This window comes from Oncorhynchus mykiss, chromosome 18 (genome assembly GCF_013265735.2).
Source record: "Oncorhynchus mykiss isolate Arlee chromosome 18, USDA_OmykA_1.1, whole genome shotgun sequence".
Lineage (NCBI taxonomy): Eukaryota > Metazoa > Chordata > Actinopteri > Salmoniformes > Salmonidae > Oncorhynchus > Oncorhynchus mykiss.
In genome coordinates, this window is record NC_048582.1 from 23,570,414 (window position 1) to 23,587,492 (window position 17,079).

General features: G+C 46.4%; 1 protein-coding gene across 5 annotated transcripts; it reads left to right on the plus strand.

The window, feature by feature from the left end:
* Positions 1-17: 17 nt before the first annotated feature.
* LOC110495855 (plakophilin-4) lies at positions 18-16,434 on the plus strand. Of its 5 annotated transcripts, none has more exons than XM_021571330.2 (21): positions 18-322; positions 852-1,003; positions 3,069-3,193; positions 3,482-3,519; positions 3,921-4,064; positions 4,699-4,883; positions 5,156-5,720; positions 8,402-8,581; positions 8,895-9,123; positions 9,400-9,532; positions 10,346-10,559; positions 10,975-11,158; positions 11,386-11,503; positions 11,726-11,914; positions 12,756-12,929; positions 13,182-13,332; positions 13,423-13,700; positions 13,847-13,967; positions 14,185-14,316; positions 14,449-14,522; positions 15,288-16,434. In XM_021571330.2, the coding sequence occupies exons 2-21, from the start codon at positions 869-871 to the stop codon at positions 15,561-15,563; spliced, it is 3,645 nt and encodes a 1,214-aa protein (XP_021427005.2). In that variant the 5' UTR covers positions 18-322; positions 852-868; the 3' UTR covers positions 15,564-16,434. The 5 variants fall into 5 exon arrangements, with proteins under 5 accessions (XP_021427005.2, XP_021427008.2, XP_021427007.2 ...); XM_021571333.2 differs by having other exon boundaries at positions 3,921-4,058; XM_021571332.2 differs by having other exon boundaries at positions 3,924-4,064.
* Positions 16,435-17,079: the final 645 nt, after the last annotated feature.

The following is a 17,079-nucleotide window of genomic DNA, read 5'->3' on the forward strand; positions in this document are numbered from 1 at the left end:
AAATACCTCCGTGTACAAACCGCATGGTGACGTCACACTTATCTTGAATCGTGGGTTGGTGCCACAGAAGTCAATTGCAACGTAGCTGGGTAGATTTTGGACAGCCAAGGCAGATACATAAATAATAATATTGACATTCGCCAATGCATGGAATATTGCTTGAATCATTTCTAACGGATGAAGAAGTAATGCAGTCTTAGCGAGACTGTTTGCAAAATGAAGCTGTCGCGGTCGTATGGAAAATGGATTCCTGACGGACGTATACCCTGAGCAGTACATCAGCAACATCTGGCGGCTAAGGAATCTCACTAGCTCGTGCCTCGTAAGTAAGCAGCTGTTGCAGAATTGTAAATACATGATTCCTAACATTTTAACCTTAGGTAGAGTCGGATGATTCACCTTCTCAATATCCATATGCGCCGTGGACATTTTCTCTTGCGTGTTCAAACTTCAAACACGGTGATTTTGTTTTGTTACAATGTATCTATCATGGGGTTATAGCTTCAGTGTATCATCATACCATCATGCATTGACCTCACAGTCCATTTTCATTGAACTGGCTGCACCAATGCCCTGATGTAATGCAGCATCATCTTGCATTAGGAGAGCTGACATACCGTTGACAGTGGCTGTAGTAATTGTATTGCTATTATACACAGGCTTCTAGTTGAAGTGCTGTGCAGTGCTTCTCAGCCTGTCACATTGGTGGAAGTGCATGCATGCATTGCAAATAGGTAGCAAAATGACATGGCAAGCAATTGGGCCTTCCATGCACTGCAGTCCTTGTTTGGGTTTTAGTGCTGGACAGTAACATATTGTCTGTGTAATGTGTACTGGGCATGTCTCCACAGGGCAGAGAGGGTGGAGGATGCCATCCCCGGAGCAGCGGGCAGCGGAGATGGGGGAGGAGGGGGAAGGGTCTCTGCCGACCAGAGAGGGACCGAGCGGGCACAGCCAAGCAGACACCAGCACCAACAACCTACTGGCCTCGGTCAAAGAACAGGTATGAATAGCTCCCTCCTTTGCTCCTCTCGTGCTCTCGCAGTAGGAATGAATCGCATTCCCTCCTGATCTCTCTCTCTCTCTCTCTCTCTCTCTCTCTCTCTCTCTCTCTCTCTCTCTCTCTCTCTCTCCCCATCTCGTTCTAGTTCTGTGAGTCTTTGTCCCTCCCCTTTTCCCTTCTGCTGTTATTTTATGAATTTAGAGATGCTAGAATGTACAAGGAAATAACCTCCATTGATCGAGCAGTGTTTTCTGAGACTGTCGCTCAATCAGAATTGTGGGAAGGCAGAGTGCTTACAGATCCAGGATTTACAGATGTACAGTGTAGGCTGCCTCACTGTCCTGTCCTCCTGAGTGCCAGTACAGAAATGAGTGGTGACTAATGTGACAATATTCCAGACATTTAATCAAACCCGTCACAAAACTGGAAATGAATGCAGTATCTTTTTCATTTTTGTCTCATTCTGAAAACTGGAAGTGTCTTCCTGATGAGATTTTATAGATTTTCTTGTATCTTTTAGTTAAAAACCAAATGGATTCCTTTTTGTTGTTGTTGTTGCGTACACTGTATTGCTGCATGAGTATGGCAGTGCTGTTTTGATGTGTTTTGACACCTAAGGCTTTAGGCTAAGTGTTATTCTAATGGGTTTCTCTCTTGAATTCTGTCAGATTTTGTGAAGAGTCAGCAGAAGTGTGGGGGTCAGCTAACTGCGGTAGTATGATGAGCCGCAGTAATAATCTTTGCAAAATCAGCATTTTCATTCTGAATAGCAATGGGAGTCCATCAGATGCTGTAGCAAACAGTATGCTAAATGAGCGATTAGCCATTCAGAAATTGGCAAACCCAGTAAGACGTTTCAAAAATCAGCGGATGCCATGTTCGTGCCAAAAGTCCCAAGAGAACAAGACGTTCTAGTAAGAATCAAGTCTTGATGATTTTCTTGTTGTTGTCATGGAATGTTTGGTACCAGTATGTAGGATGAACACTGTGCCCCGCTGGTTTAGTTTTCCGGGAATGGTCCATCTCTCATCTCTATCCTAATCTAGATCTGTAGGTGGAGTTAAAGCACCAGGCCAGCCAGGCTGGTTCAATCCAGTTACATCACCCACCCTGCTGCCCTGCCCGTATTTCACTGAGGTCCCTAATGCGCTGCAAACTGTTGAAGTTAGACAGCTGTCAGGGAGTGTGTGTGTATGTGTATTTATGTCCCCCCCCCCCCCTTGTATTTATTGTGCGTGTGATGTGCTTGGTTGAGCCCAGTAATTCTCTGGTGTGAGTGTGTGTGCGTTCTGTGTGTGTGTTGCACTCACGCACTCTGTCTTTGGCTGCGTTTCCTGTGGGTTTGCAGGATTCCAGTGTGTTGCAGAAGTCGTCTGGTTCTCTCTGGTGTGTGTACATCAGACAGGATCTGAGCTTCCGGGGTCAACGCCTCTCACTAGACAGAGACACTTTTGTGTTTGTGACCCTGTGACAATGGGCAGTCAGTCAGTGACGCCTCCAGTTCACCACTCAGCCGGTACAGTACTAGACACAACCTGGCACTGCTTGGCATGGGAGGAGGGATCATTGGCAGGACCGCATCCTGATAAGAACCCATCCTGTTCAAGCTGGTGGCTGGCTGCCACTGTGCCACTGATTGCTTCCATTAGATGATGCTTCGTCATTTAGCGGTTAGTCTCACCTCATGGCCTATAAAGTCTGCCTAGTCTATATACACATTTTTAGACATTTGTAGCCCTGAAGGGTTTTTAATTGACTTCTTATAATAATGCTGACTTGTAACAAACACATTAAGAAACACCCGTCCCTGTTCAGCGTGAAATCTGCCTGATGAATCTGGGTAGCTCTGACCTTAATGCCACAAAGCCTCTTTTGTTGACTTATTCATTTGGACCATAAATATTTTACAGGTCAAACATTAAAATGCTCTAAAATCGACACAGAGTGAGCATGCCAAAGGCTGTGTACCTTGGTTATTGTTATCACAATGGAAGCTGTTGTCAGTGAAAGAAAGTGTCATTCGGCGAGTATGATTCTACCGTTTGTCCCTTCCGTGTTGCCGTAGGAGCTCCAGTTTGAGCGTCTGACCCGGGAGCTGGAGGAGGAGCGTCAGATCGTCGCCAGTCAACTTGAGAGGTGCATGCTGGGAGCTGAGTCGCCTGGCGATGATGATGATGATGCCAGTAGCAGGTACACAAACGCACACACACACACACACACAGAGCTCTGACCCTGTTTCTCAGCATGTCACCTACATTGGAGCTACTGATGATGAGTAGCTACAGTAATGCCTTTATCCAGGCTTACTGAATGCACAACATGCAACACACACACACACACACACACACCTTCACACACAAATACAAACACAGGATGTAAATTGTAAATGTCATGTTGATCTAACGCTCATCTCCTCTCCATGCCTGTCCTGACCCACCTCCTTCCCTCCATTATTTCACCACCTTCTCTTCTTTACAGTGACTCATCAGAGAAGTCCTTTGCTTGGAGATCATCAGGTACATCTTCTCCCATATTAAAATCACGTTGACCCCTATTGAAATCCTATTGTCTAGACACCCATAGGGTTGCCCAATGGAAGTACAAGTACAAGGGCATGTAGCGAGTCCTATCATAAACTGCTTTTGAGGTGAGCTACGTTTATACCACAGGAGGCTGCTGAGGGGAGAACGGCTCATAATAAGGGCTGGAATTGAGCAAATGAAATGGCATCAAACACCTGGAAACCATGGAAACCACGTGTTTAATGTATTTGATACCATTCCACTTATTCTGCTCCAGTCGTTACCACGAGACCGTTCTCCCTAGTCAAGGTGCCACCAACCTCCTGTGATTTTTAAACCGTCTCGATAGCGATCACAGGATACAGGTTGACATGACGCCGTCATGTTTTCCTCAGTAGATGTGTCTGGTACAGGAGAGCACCGGGCTGCTGTAATGGACAGCTCTCACCAGTCACCCTCCCGTCTCCTCCGAGCTGATCAGGGTCACGGGTCACTCTACCTCCCTGAAGTGGAGAGGGCATCCCCGCATGACAGTGAGGGTCTGTTACTTCCTGCATCCTCTTTATCATCTGCCTTCTTCATTTGTTGTTGTTGTTGTTGTTGTTGACAGTTTAGATTTAGCGTGGAGAATATAGAGCGTTTAGGGCTAGATGGGATTATTTATTTATTTTTTAACTCAGGAATAATGACATCAGAAAAAGGGGTGGGGTTGAAAGTCAAAAGGCAGAAATGCTTTGAAACCAAAAAAAAATGAAAATGCTTTGAAGACAAGAGACAGAAAATTCTTTGAAATAAAAAGTAGCTGTGGGATAACATCAAAGTATACCAGGTACTGCGACACAACATGCCGTTAATAACGTAGCAGTGGTTTACTAATGAAATATTAAGACAACATCTACAACTAATGTAACCACGGCTTTAATTTGGCCATAAAATGCACAATAAACAGTATATCATCCTAAGCGGGCGCATTCCGTAAATGGGCACTTATCTTTTACATACCGTGGGATGCTGTATTCATTATGAATGTATCGATTGCATTAATGCTCATTCGCTGTGTAGCCTAGCTCTGAAATAGACCTGAAGACCAACGGCAAACATCATTCTGTCCTCTGCTTCCTTTCCCCCCTCCTCTCTTTCTCCTATACCCCTCCCCTCGCCTCCCTCTCACAGGATCTGTGGCCCTTATGACGTCCTATGCAGACAGTGGCTACCAGGACAGCAGTATGAGTTACTACAGTGTGAGCAGAGAGAACGTGGTTCTGTCAGAGCCCAGACACGTGCTGTCAGGCAGCGGCCCCAGGGGAAGCCCCAGTCACGGCAGGAGCTCCCGGGCAGAGGGACAGGCCTCCGCACAGGTAGCCAATATACACTAACCCACCTCTACTGTGAAGAGACAGACAACCAATTTATACGCCCACGTATTCATATGATAAAACCTTTTAAATGCCCATTTATATAATATCTTAGTTAACCTACACAAACGGTTTACAACTGAAAGTTAAAGATAACCATATGTAAGGACTGAATTGTCTTTCCTGTGTGTCGTGCCTTGTCCATATTGTATGTCTCTCCCACTCCCTGACACCCGGTATCTCTCACCCTGCTTCCTGCATTCCTCCTACCCCAGGTCTCAGCGTCAGGGCGGGTGATGAGGAGGATGGGCTCCCTCTCATCCCGGGGCCAGTCTCCTGTGTGTGGTGTGGGGGGCGCCGTGTCCCCGTCCCGGGTCTCTCTCCGCACCTCCCAGGGCGGCAGCGCCTACGGATCACCCATCCTCACCGAGCCCAAACCCCTCGCCAGCATCTTCCCCGGGACCACCATGCCCCCCTCCTCCCTGCCCGGTCCAGGCACCACCCCCTCCTTCCAGCGCGCCACCTCTCCTTACTCCCCCACCCACCAGAGGAACGGGAATGGCGACTCTCCTCTCCGGACCAGCCCCCTTCCAGGGAGCGCCAGTCATGCCACCTCACCTCAACAGGCGATGGGTAGTGTCTCTGGGCGCCTGGGGTCTACACTGTCTCTGGTGGAGGGGAGGGGGCTATCTGGCTCTCCTCTGAGGTCCTGTATGACGGCTGTGCCCCAGCACTACGGCTCCACACTGCCCCGCCAGGGAGCTCTCCCCTACATACATGACGCCTACGGGCTCTACGAGAGGACCGCCTTGCCTCTGTCACGGCCTGACAGCCTCACTGGTTAGTCATACAGCAGGACTCTGTCTCGAAGCACACATGTTCATGCACACACACACACACACACACTTAAAGCTGGAATCCTTAATTAAAACAATAACAAACAAAGCGGCCAACCCGCCTGTGTTTTGGTAAGAAGCTGAGGGATGGGCCTGGGTAAATTTAACCACTCTCAAATGCAAAGCTATGTATGCAAGGACTGACCATCCATTAACATAATGATAGTAGTTTTAACCCTGTTTTATGGCTATACAGCAGGGATCATCAACTAGATTCAGCTGCGGGAGGAGTTTTTTTTTGAGGGGATGGTCAGGGAGCCGGAACATAATAACAAATCATTTGTAGACTGCAAATTGACCGCAAGAAGACCAAACATATATTTGACCAAAACATCATCATTTTAAACCTTGCTTACATTTTGTATTACGATCACATTTACAGTATCTCCTTTATGTGGGAATTACTTTGGAACAGATTTGAAATAAAAATCCTCTGCAGGCCGCTAGTTGGGGAACCCTGCTATACAGTGTTTATTTCCATTGGAGAATAAAAAGCTTATATTTTGGGTTCTGATGGGGTAGGCCTACAACTATTGAACCCGGTTCATGAGGCATTTATTTAAGTTATATTCTTCAAGAATCAATGGGTATATACAGTATCATTCATTTATAAGTCCAAAAATGGATGTAGCAAGTAAAGAGTCTAGCTTTAAAGGGTCATTTTATGCTGGTTAAAGGGTAGGAAAAATATTCTTGAAAAGGGTCAAACGGAACCAGTCTCTCTTCTTATTTACGTGCGGAGAACTTGCCTTTCTGAATCGATTTAGCTCTGTAGAGATCCATTGGTTTCTGTGTGAAAGGGATTATATTAACTAAATACTAGATCTGTAGTGTGGCGTTTGTCCTTTATCCTGATCCATCATATCACTGAGCCTGCCCTACTGACCCACATAGCCCTGTTTTAGAAATCCCGTGTTCGGTGGTTAACTATAGGGCTCTGGTGTCACGGCCGTTGAAAGAACTGGACCAAGGTGCAGCGTGGTGAGCGTACATGTTCCTTTATTTCATATGACGCCGACAAAAACAATCAACCATCCAAAACGACCGTGAAGCTAAAGGCTATAGTGCCAACAAACAAAGACAACTACCCACCAAGACAGGTGGGAAAAAGGGCTGCCTAAGTATGGTTTCCAATCAGAGACAATGATAGACAGCTGTCCCTGATTGAGAACCATACCCGGCCAAAACAAAGAAATACAAAACATAGAAAAATTAACATAGAATGCCCACCCAAATCACACCCTGACCAAACCAAAATAGAGACATAAATAGCTATCTAAAGTCAGGACTTGACATCTGGGCAAATGTAGTGCACTTTATAGGCAATAGGGTGCCATTTGAGGCGTTGCCAGAGTCGTTCGGAGCACTGCTCTGCTGTGGGGGGTGTTGTTTGGTAAATGACAAAGCAGCATGGATTGGTTTCCATCTATTTTACAGGGCCAAAAGAAAGGAGCCTGTTGGCAAAGTGAATCAAGTGCACCCTGGAGAACCATAAAGCATAGCCTTTTACAGCTCGTAACACTGGGGCAGAGGGATGCAGGGGATTCTTGTTGGCCGTAGGCCTATACTGCACAGTACGTCTCAATAGGTTGAGCTTTCAAAAGAGGTTGCACCATCCAAGATGCACTCTAGCATTAGTGTGGTCACTTCAACCAGCATTGTATTTGGGACATATCATTCGCTAAACCCTAAACCTCACCTAAATCTTCTAATGAATAATGGGGCAATTGAGCACGTTGAGGGGACTAAAATGATTGGTGTAACCCTAGATTGTAAACTGTCATGGTCAAAACATATTGACGCAACGGTAGCTAAGATGGGGAGAGGTCTGTCCGTGATAAAGCGGCGCTTGGTCTTCTCGACATCACAATCAACTACACAAGTCCTACAGGCCATAGTTTCATCACACCTGGACTACTGCCCAGATATATGGTCAAGTGCTGCACAGAAGGACGTAGGCAAATTACAGTTGGCCCAGAACAGAGCAGCACTGCTGGACCTTAAATGCCACCAGGGGTCTCTTCACAGTCCCCAAGTCCAGAACAGACTCTGGGGAAACACACGGTACTAAATAGAACCATGACCACGTGGAACTCGCTTTCACATCAGGTAACCTCACCGCGTTGTGCTGTGAGGTGTTGTTTTATCTGGTTTTACTGCTAGCTTGAGTTACCTGTGAAATTGTTCCGTGTCGTCATGGTTCTATTTGGTACCGTGTGTTTCCCCAGAGTCTGTTCTGGACTTGGGGACTGTGAAGAGACACACACACACACACACACACACACACACACACACACACACACAAGCATACGCACTCTAACACACACACACATTGTAATGTTGTGGTATTGTGTTTTTTTTATAGTAATTTGTAATATTAAAGTAATAATATAATAATGTCTTGTATGTTGTATTGTTTTATTTAATGATGTAGGCTGTTGATGTAACTGTTCTGACCCTGTTCGGACACCAGGAATAGTAGCTGCTGCCTTGGTATTAATTAATTCACCCCCATTTCTCCACCTTCCATCACCCACAACATTGTCCTCAAAGCCCATCTTGACAGCTGACACAGTGTAAATAATGCCGTGACTATTAATGTTCCACTGTTGTGTGTGTTTTCAGGCCTGCACAGCTCCTACGCCACTCACCACAGCCCACTGGACCAGGATATGAGGATGGCCATGTCTCCTGACTGCCACGTCACGCCTGTCTACGACGACAGAGCCTTCCAAAGCCCCCTGTATCACAGCCCCACCCACACCCACCACGGATCACACAGCGCTATCTACAGGACACTCACGGGTACTGCAACACACTAGCAGACGCAACTACACATGGCTAGGACCGTTGGGACCAGAGACTTGCACAGTGTGTAATGACTAGTTTACAATCTACAGTCAACAAGATATTCATATGTGGGCTGTTTTTTCTAAGACACAAAACTCAAAGTGGAGAAGTGTGTGCGCGTGTGTGTGTGTGTGCGTGTGTGTGCGTGTGTGTGTGTGTGTGTGCGTGTGTGTGTGTGTGTGTGTGTGTGTGTGTGTGTGTGTGTGTGTGTGTGTGTGTGGGCGGGCTACGGCCCATCCTGAATATATCTGTGTCTTTGTATTCCCAGGTGCGGAGAACCTTCAGCGGACCCTCCAGAGGACCACAAGCCATTGCAGCACCTTGGCGTACCAAAGAAGCAGCTATGGGCTGAACACCGCAGGGTCATACGCAGACCCCTACAGGGTCTCCCAGCAGGGACAGGGGCCCAATGAGACCTCTTTCTCCAGGCACTCTGGTCTAGTCGACAGGGCTGCCACAAGGTCCCCCTCCATAGACAGTATACAAAAGGATCCTAGGTACAAATACACAACGTACCATCACACACACGTCGAGCCACGTGATGATTACATCCAGACATGTTATTGATGAATTCAAATCAAATGATGTGTCGTAGATGTTGGAAGCGATCGATTGAAAAGTGCTTTTAGACTCACTTTCTCTCCCTCTCCCCTTATCTCTCTCCTACTATCTCTTTCTCTCCCTCTCCCCTTATCTCTCTCCTACTATCTCTTCTCTCCCTCTCCCCTTATCTCTCTCCTACTATCTCTTCTCTCCCTCTCCACCCTCTGCAGGGAGTTTGCATGGCGTGACCCCGATCTCCCTGAGGTGATCCACATGCTGCAGCATCACTTCCCCTCGGTCCAGGCCAACGCTGCAGCCTACCTCCAGCACCTGTGTTACGGAGACAACCGCATCAAAGTGGAGGTACCAGGATGTCCGTCTGTCCCTGTCTGTTCCTAACATCTCAGCTGACGTGTATGATTAAACAGACTATATGGGGATGGGAAGTCCTTCCCTAGAGAGGATTTGAAAGCACAAACGCATAGCCCTTTTCTGCAGTTGAATGACCAAATCGCACTCTAGTGGTGTCATGGGTGGAATGTCATTAATATGTTTCATAATTTAAAATAAATGCTTTTTTTCTTTTCAGAAAATGTCAAACGGTTTTGTTATATTTCAGTCTTCTGTGATGTATATAAAGTGTAATATTGGGATGCAAACTCAAAATGTAATACAGTTCAACTCTATCTGACATGGCACAGTTGATTCTTTATTTTAAGCCCATAAACCATGTCTGTGAGGTGTATGCCTTTGTTTCAAAGTAGATTGGTTAAAGACTACCATGAATCACTCTGTGACCCTGATTTAGCCCACTGCAGTAAAAGGTGAATTAATATAAAGGATAGTCCTAAAAACACAAATATAAACTGGGTGGTTTGAGCCCTGAATGCAGACCACGGGTATGACAGAAAAATGGTTTACTGTTCTAATTACATTGGTAACCAGTTTATAATAGCAATAAGGCACCTCGGGAGTTTGTGGTATATTGCCAATATACCACGGCTAAGGGCTGTATCCAGGCACTCTGCTTTGCGTCGTGCTAGGGAACAGCCTTTAGGCGTGGTAAAATGGCCATATACCACACCCCCTCTGGCCTTATTGCTTTAGTAACTGTGTTATTGACTATACCTTCTTTGTCAGCTCCAGGTGTGTATGACAATGACCCTCTTCTAACAGGTGTGTCACCTGGGAGGTATCCAGCACCTGGTGGACCTGCTGGACCACAAGGCTGTGGAGGTGCAGAAGAGTTCCTGCGGAGCCCTGAGGAACCTGGTTTATGGCAAGGCTACAGACGACAACAAGGTGGCCCTGAGGAACTCTGGTGGCGTTCCCGCTCTGCTCAGACTGCTGAGGAAAACCACCGACAACGAAGTCCGGGAGCTGGTCACTGGTACGTCTCTCTGCCTCACTGTCTGTCTCTGTCTTTTTATTTTGCTGTCTGCCTGTTTTTATGACTGTCTAGACCAGGGGTACTCAACTCTTACCCTACAAAGTCCGGAGCCTGCTGGTTTTCTGTTCTACCTGTTAATTAGTTGTACCCACCTGGTGTCCCAGGTCTAAATCGGTCCCTGATTAGAGGGTACCAATGACAAAAACGTAGTGGAACTGGCTTCGAGGTCCAGAGTTGAGTTTGAGAGGTCTAGATCTAGGTCTGTATGCCTGCTTTCTGATACAGCATTTCTTGCTTGTCTCTGCATTATCAACTGAGGGGTGACTGGATACAACCTTATGGCCACACCTCAGCACGATGTAGTGAGCAGTGTCCTCTGCTCACTACATCCGTGCCTATCCCCGTTTACCACTAGGGGTGCTGTGGAACCTGTCGTCGTGCGACGCGGTCAAGATGACCATCATCAGGGACGCTCTGAGCACCCTGACCAACACTGTGGTCATCCCCCACTCCGGCTGGAGCAGCAGCAACTACCGAGAGGAGACCAAGCTCAAGTTCCACTCCTCTCTCCTGCTGCGCAACACCACCGGCTGCCTCAGGTGAGAAGTGAGGAAGTCATCCCTGTAAGAACAGATGACTGACTGTACATCGCTTTGGATTAAAGTGTCTGCTAAATGGCTTCTCTCGCTCTCTGTCTGTCTGTCTGTGTGTCTGTGTGTGTGTGTGTGTGTGTGTGTGTGTGTGTGTGTGTGTGTGTGTGTGTGTGACCCTTAATGTATTGTATAAGTGCATGTATTGTTCACCTTTCTACTGTGTTTTGCTACAGAAATCTGAGTTCAGCAGGAGAGGAGGCCAGGGGTCAGCTGAGGTGTTGCGAGGGGCTGGTGGATTCACTTCTCTATGTCCTCAAGGCCTGCGTTAGTACCTCTGACTTCGACAGCAAGGTGGGCTAACTATAAGAGTAGTACATTTAGGCTAGTCCAAAAACAATGACATGCACCTCATCCGCCTGAACCCCATCTACTTTACCCAGAATTAGACCAGTCCTCTTCACTCAGTATCTGCCCATCGATCTCTGCTATCCCAACTTGAAGTTCCTGATCTTACCCCCTTTGTGTGTGTGTATATTGTGTGCATCACTGAAATGCTTCCCCTTCCTCTCCCAGATTGTGGAGAACTGTGTGTGTACTCTGAGGAACCTGTCCTACCGTCTGGAGATAGAGATGCCCTCGTCTCGCCTGCTGGGGACTCAGGAACTGGATGCCCTGCTGGGCTACGGGTCCCCCAGTAAGGACCTAGACTACCTCTGCTGGGGTAAGAAGAGGAAGAAGAAGAGGGGCTGGCTGGATGATAAGGTGTGTATAGTAGGGGGTTATCCGCTTTCCTTGGCTAAGTCACACTCCGACACCTATGATAAAGGCGCCTGGAAATGTGTTAGAATTAACACAGAACATTAGCTAAGATACACTATGTACACTAAGTATTTGGACACCTGCTCGTCGAACATCTCATTCCAAAATCATGGGCATTAATATGGAGTTGGTCCCCTCCTTACTGCTATAATTGCCTCCACTCTTATGGGAAGGCTTTCCTCTAGATGTTGGAACATTGCTGCGAGAACTTGCTTCCATTCAGCATTAGTGAGGTCGGGCACTGATGTTGGGTGATTAGGCCTGGCTTGCAGTAGGCTTTCCAATTCATCGCAAAGGTGTTCGATGGGGTTGAGGTCAGGGCTCTGTGCAGGTCAGTCAAGTTCTTCCACACTGATCTCGACAAACCATTTCTGTATTGACCTCGCTTCATGTACGGGGGATTTATCATGCTGAAACAGGAAAGGGCCTTCCCCAAGCTGTTCCCACAAAGTTGGAAGTACAGAATCGTCTACAACGTCATTGTATGTTGTAGCGTTAGTTCCAGTGAAGGGAAATCCTAAGGGGCCTAGCCCAAATCATGAAAACAGCCCCAGACCATTATTCCTCCTCCACCAAACAGAGTCCAATGGCGGCGAGCTTTACACCACTCCAGTCGGCTCTTTGCATTGCGCATGTAGAAACCCATTTCATGAAGCTCCAGAGGCAGTTTGGAACTCGGTAGTTGGTGACGACGTTTCTTCCATTCTGTGGGGTGTTTCTCCTCCAAGATTTGATTAGAACTGACTGCCTATATCCCGCTCATGATCTTCATTATGCTTTCAAGTGGGACGGCGTGGGACCCATCCCGGGGTTTGGTAAGCCTCCGCGGGGGGCAGAGATGCTGTGGCACCCGGCCGTGGTGAAGCCCTACCTCAGCCTGCTGGCCGAGAGCTCCAACCCTGCCACCCTGGAGGGCTCCGCCGGATCCCTTCAGAACCTCTCCGCTGGAAACTGGAAGGTGTCCCGCTTTTTCTTTCCTTGTAACCTTTGTCTATGCAGGTTAGTCTCATTAAGATGTCTCATTGAGATCAAATCCATTTCGCAAGAGACCCAACAACCCCCACCTGACGATCGTGTCTGTTATGCGTCGCTTCACACCGTTTATCTGGTGTTATTGAATGGTAATGGTGCTGTAGTAACATAATTGGACTTCCTGGGTAAATGAAGGTTCAATCAAAATACGATAGAAATCATAATGCCCTGTGTGCAGTTTGCGGCCTACATCCGCGCAGCGGTGCGCAAGGAGAAGGGGCTTCCTATCCTGGTGGAGCTGCTGAGGATGGACAACGACAGGGTGGTCTGCTCTGTGGCCACCGCTCTGAGGAACATGGCCCTGGACAGCAGGAACAAGGAGCTTATAGGTCAGACACACACACACACACACACAGAAACTCTCTCTCTTTCTCCCACACACACTTAAGTCCTTCATGCCCCCCTGTCTCCCCTCTCAGGAAAGTATGCGATGCGGGACCTGGTGAACCGTCTCCCCGGAGGAAGCCCCTCCCTGCTGTCTGACGAGACGGTGGCGTCTGTCTGCTGCACGCTCCACGAAGTCACCAGCAGGAACATGGAGAACGCCAAGGCCCTGGCAGACACGGGGGGCATCGAGAAGCTGGTGGACATCAGTAAGGGCAGGGGGAAAGGGTATTCCATGAAGGTGGTGAAGGCTGCTGCTCAGGTCCTCAACACGCTGTGGCAGTACAGGGACCTGCGCACCCTCTACAAACAGGTCAGATCACTGTGTCTTCGCAAGTCAATGGTTTTGGTATAATCGCTTAACCCACCTTGGAAAAACTGAAGTGATCTCTGATAAAATACCTTGATATCCAATGTAAAATATCACTGTCCTGAGAGTTGCAATCATCTCTGTTGTAGGACGGATGGCACCACGGTCATTTCATCACTCCTGTGTCCACTCTGGAGAGAGACAGGTACAGGTCTCAACCAACCCTGCCTACTAGCACCTTACAGATGTCCCCCGTGCCCCGCCAATCAGGTGAGAGCGCTCAACTATCATGTTCAAGCTACTCATCAACACACACCACAATGGATGTTCCCTCCGGGTCTGGTTCCTCTCAAGGTTTGTTCCCTGCCACTATGCTTCCGCTTGCTCTTTGAGGTCTAGACCCGGGTTACTGTCGAGCACTTTCTGACCAGTGGTTTCTAAATATAATGTTGATTAGAGTGATTGAATGAATGGAATGTCTTCTCAGGTGGTAGTGCAACCTCCTCTCCTGCCATGTTAGGAATCAGAAGACACAGCTCTAACTACCAGAGGGCTCAGTCATCTATGCAACTCGATACATATTATGGCGACAACAGTTTACATAGAAACCAGTACACAGGTAAGCCACGATAGTCTCTTTTTTTATTCGCCAGTACATTTTCCGTTGAACATTTGCATATATTTTGTTTCCTACACCGAGTTGAGTTCAACAATGCCTCATGTTTGTATCCTCTTTGTTTTTCACTTTCAGGGTCAGAAAAGCAAACACCATATTTTATCGGGTCCTATTCCTCACCATCAAGAGAGGACTATCCTAGGTCCCAGGTAAGACAAAGAAATGTTGTGGTTCTGTTGTCTTAAAGGGCCAATGCAGCCGTTTTTATCTCAATATCAAATCATTTCTGCGTAACAATCAAGTATCTTACTGTGATTTGTTTTCAATTAAATGTGTCAAAAATCAGCAACAATAGCTTCTTAGCAAGAATTTAGGCTAGGCCTGTCTGAGAGTGGTCTGAGTGGGGAAAATAGGCTATTTTTGGCAGGGAGGTTGAATTGGAACCCTCTTTCTTATTGGTCTATTAACTAATTTACCACCTGGTGAGATACCGGGCACTCCAAAACTCCATCCCACCCAAACGGGCTGAAACTTTGTTCATTTCAAACAGCTCTTAGACTTAAAGGGCATTATCATAATTTCAATTTCACAGTATTATTACAAACTCATTATGTGGAAATGTATATTAAGCACAGGAACATCTCAATTCTGACTGCACTGGGCTTTTAAATTCTCTTTCAGTTACCTAAAATAAGATTACACAACCCTGTTGTCCTTTATTGGGGGTAGTGGTGACCACTGAGTCCGCATAGAGCCGTTCTTGTGTTCAAGGGATTAAATGGATCTTAAAAGTCAGGTCTTTCATTGTGTTCGGTGGTGTAGTGGAAAAATGCATTGAAAGTATAGGATTACGGACTGCGATCAGAGATGGTCACTGGTTGTGTGTAAAAGGCCCTCCGCTCTCATGTAGGACCCATGTTTGTTGTCTTGAAGGGACTGAGTTTGTCTTAAGAATTTGTCTTTTGTTTTACGAGCAGGAAGATGTCTTCTACTCCGACGAGCCGGATAGGAATACTTACAACAACTACAGAATGTACCTGTCATCGCCGCAAGGTTACGGGGAGGAGGAGCCTGGGCCTTACCAGGACGAGCCAGAGAACCTGACCTCCACAGAGCGATACAACACCTCCCAATCTAACAGACTGAAATCCAATACCAACACCACTAACTACGTGGACTTCTACTCCACCACGAGGAGGCCTTCTCAGAAGGCTAACCAGTACACTGGATCCCCTGACTCCTGGGTGTAGGGGTGGAGAAACCATGTAGAAACCATGGACCGACTCATCAGTCTGTTTGTGTGTGTGTGTGTGTGAGATAGAAAGAGAAATGTGAGAGACAGAAAGTGTGTGTGTGTGTGTGTGTTGTGTGATATTTTAGTGGGAAAGAGCTTGTTGTTTTCTGGAGTGGTGTAATGTCAGCCAAAGAACGTGTTCTATTACAGGATAGTTTGTTCTAGTTTTTCTCAGCAGTAGGGAAGGTCCATTCGCTTTATGATGAGGTTGGTTGGATACGAACCAATCATCCGCTTGGTTGGAAATGTGGAGAATGGAGAGCGTGCTGAAGAAGTGTTGCGTAAAAAATATACATTAAAGGGATAGTTTACTCAAAATAGAAATTAACATGATGTTCAATATATGTTAGCTGTAGTTGATCAACTAAGACAGTTATGGATATAGTAAAGGCAGCAAATATTTCAAAACTAGCTTGGTGAATCGACTACAGCCAAAAGGAAAATAATGTGAATTTGTATTTTGAGTAAAATAAATTATTTCCATGTTGGCCAAATATATATCATGAAGTCATATCTGTGAAATGTCAAATAGTATTTGTACAGAGAGAAAAAAATGGTTACGCTGTGTTGTTACATAACATTACTGTATTCAATGTGTAGACTGTGTATGTATGATGTGGTGTCTAGTGAATTTTTTATGATTTATTTAAGTGTGTGAATTTCCCCCCCAAAACGCCCTGTTGTATGTTTTCCAACACTGGCGAAGATGTGCCATGTGTCCAATGGAAATGTATGAAGAATAAAAAAGAGCGTATCATAAACACTAAAAAAAGATTCAAGAGTTGTGAAAATGAGGCTTTGTTAAATAAATCAGCTGTGGAATGGAACTGCAGGTGTTGGTGGATTTTATTTATTTATTTTTGTCATCCAAACGTTCTTCACTTCGAGGACTCGCGCACCCAGCTCCCAGAAAGCGCACGACAGAGAGAACCTTTCATCAGCAACTCCAACTTCGAGGATGGATCACATCTCGACTCGTGCAATGAACATTCCTATAGCTATGGAGGGAAATGCGTTGTTTTGAAGAATCCTCGACGAACTTAACTTGACTCTTCTTTTTTAATAACAGGTATATTTTGCTTGTACTGTTAAATGTGAGGTTGTCGGCTGTTTTGTGTGCCAACTTCTAGATGCGTGAAGTATCAGGGGCATGACAAACCGTTACATTGTTTAACGTTACAGTTTACATAATCGTTAATGTGCCGCGTCAAAGTTGTTGCATTTTTTTTTTTTACTGTGTCGTGTGTGAATTCATTCGTAAGTAATAACGTTAGATGAAATAAACGGATTTCAGCATGTGCCTCGCATTTGTTTTCAAGTCTAATTTTCTGCTATTCACCTTTGCTAATCTGGAATCCATTTCACAGTGAGCCGCATCCGTTCATTTGTACTCCACATTTTCCTTTTTGTCAGGTTTCATTCCAGACCACTGTGCCTGGATTCGTTAGGGCTCATCATAATCCATATCTTCC

Bases quoted from the DNA above. Each gene is read 5' to 3' on its own strand.
- LOC110495855 (XM_021571330.2), top strand. From the start codon at position 869: ATGCCATCCCCGGAGCAGCGGGCAGCGGAGATGGGGGAGGAGGGGGAA. The intron at 10,560-10,974 runs GTACGTCTCTCT...GTTTACCACTAG, and splicing joins AGTCCGGGAGCTGGTCACTG to GGGTGCTGTGGAACCTGTCG. The intron at 11,504-11,725 runs GTGGGCTAACTA...TTCCTCTCCCAG, and splicing joins CCTCTGACTTCGACAGCAAG to ATTGTGGAGAACTGTGTGTG.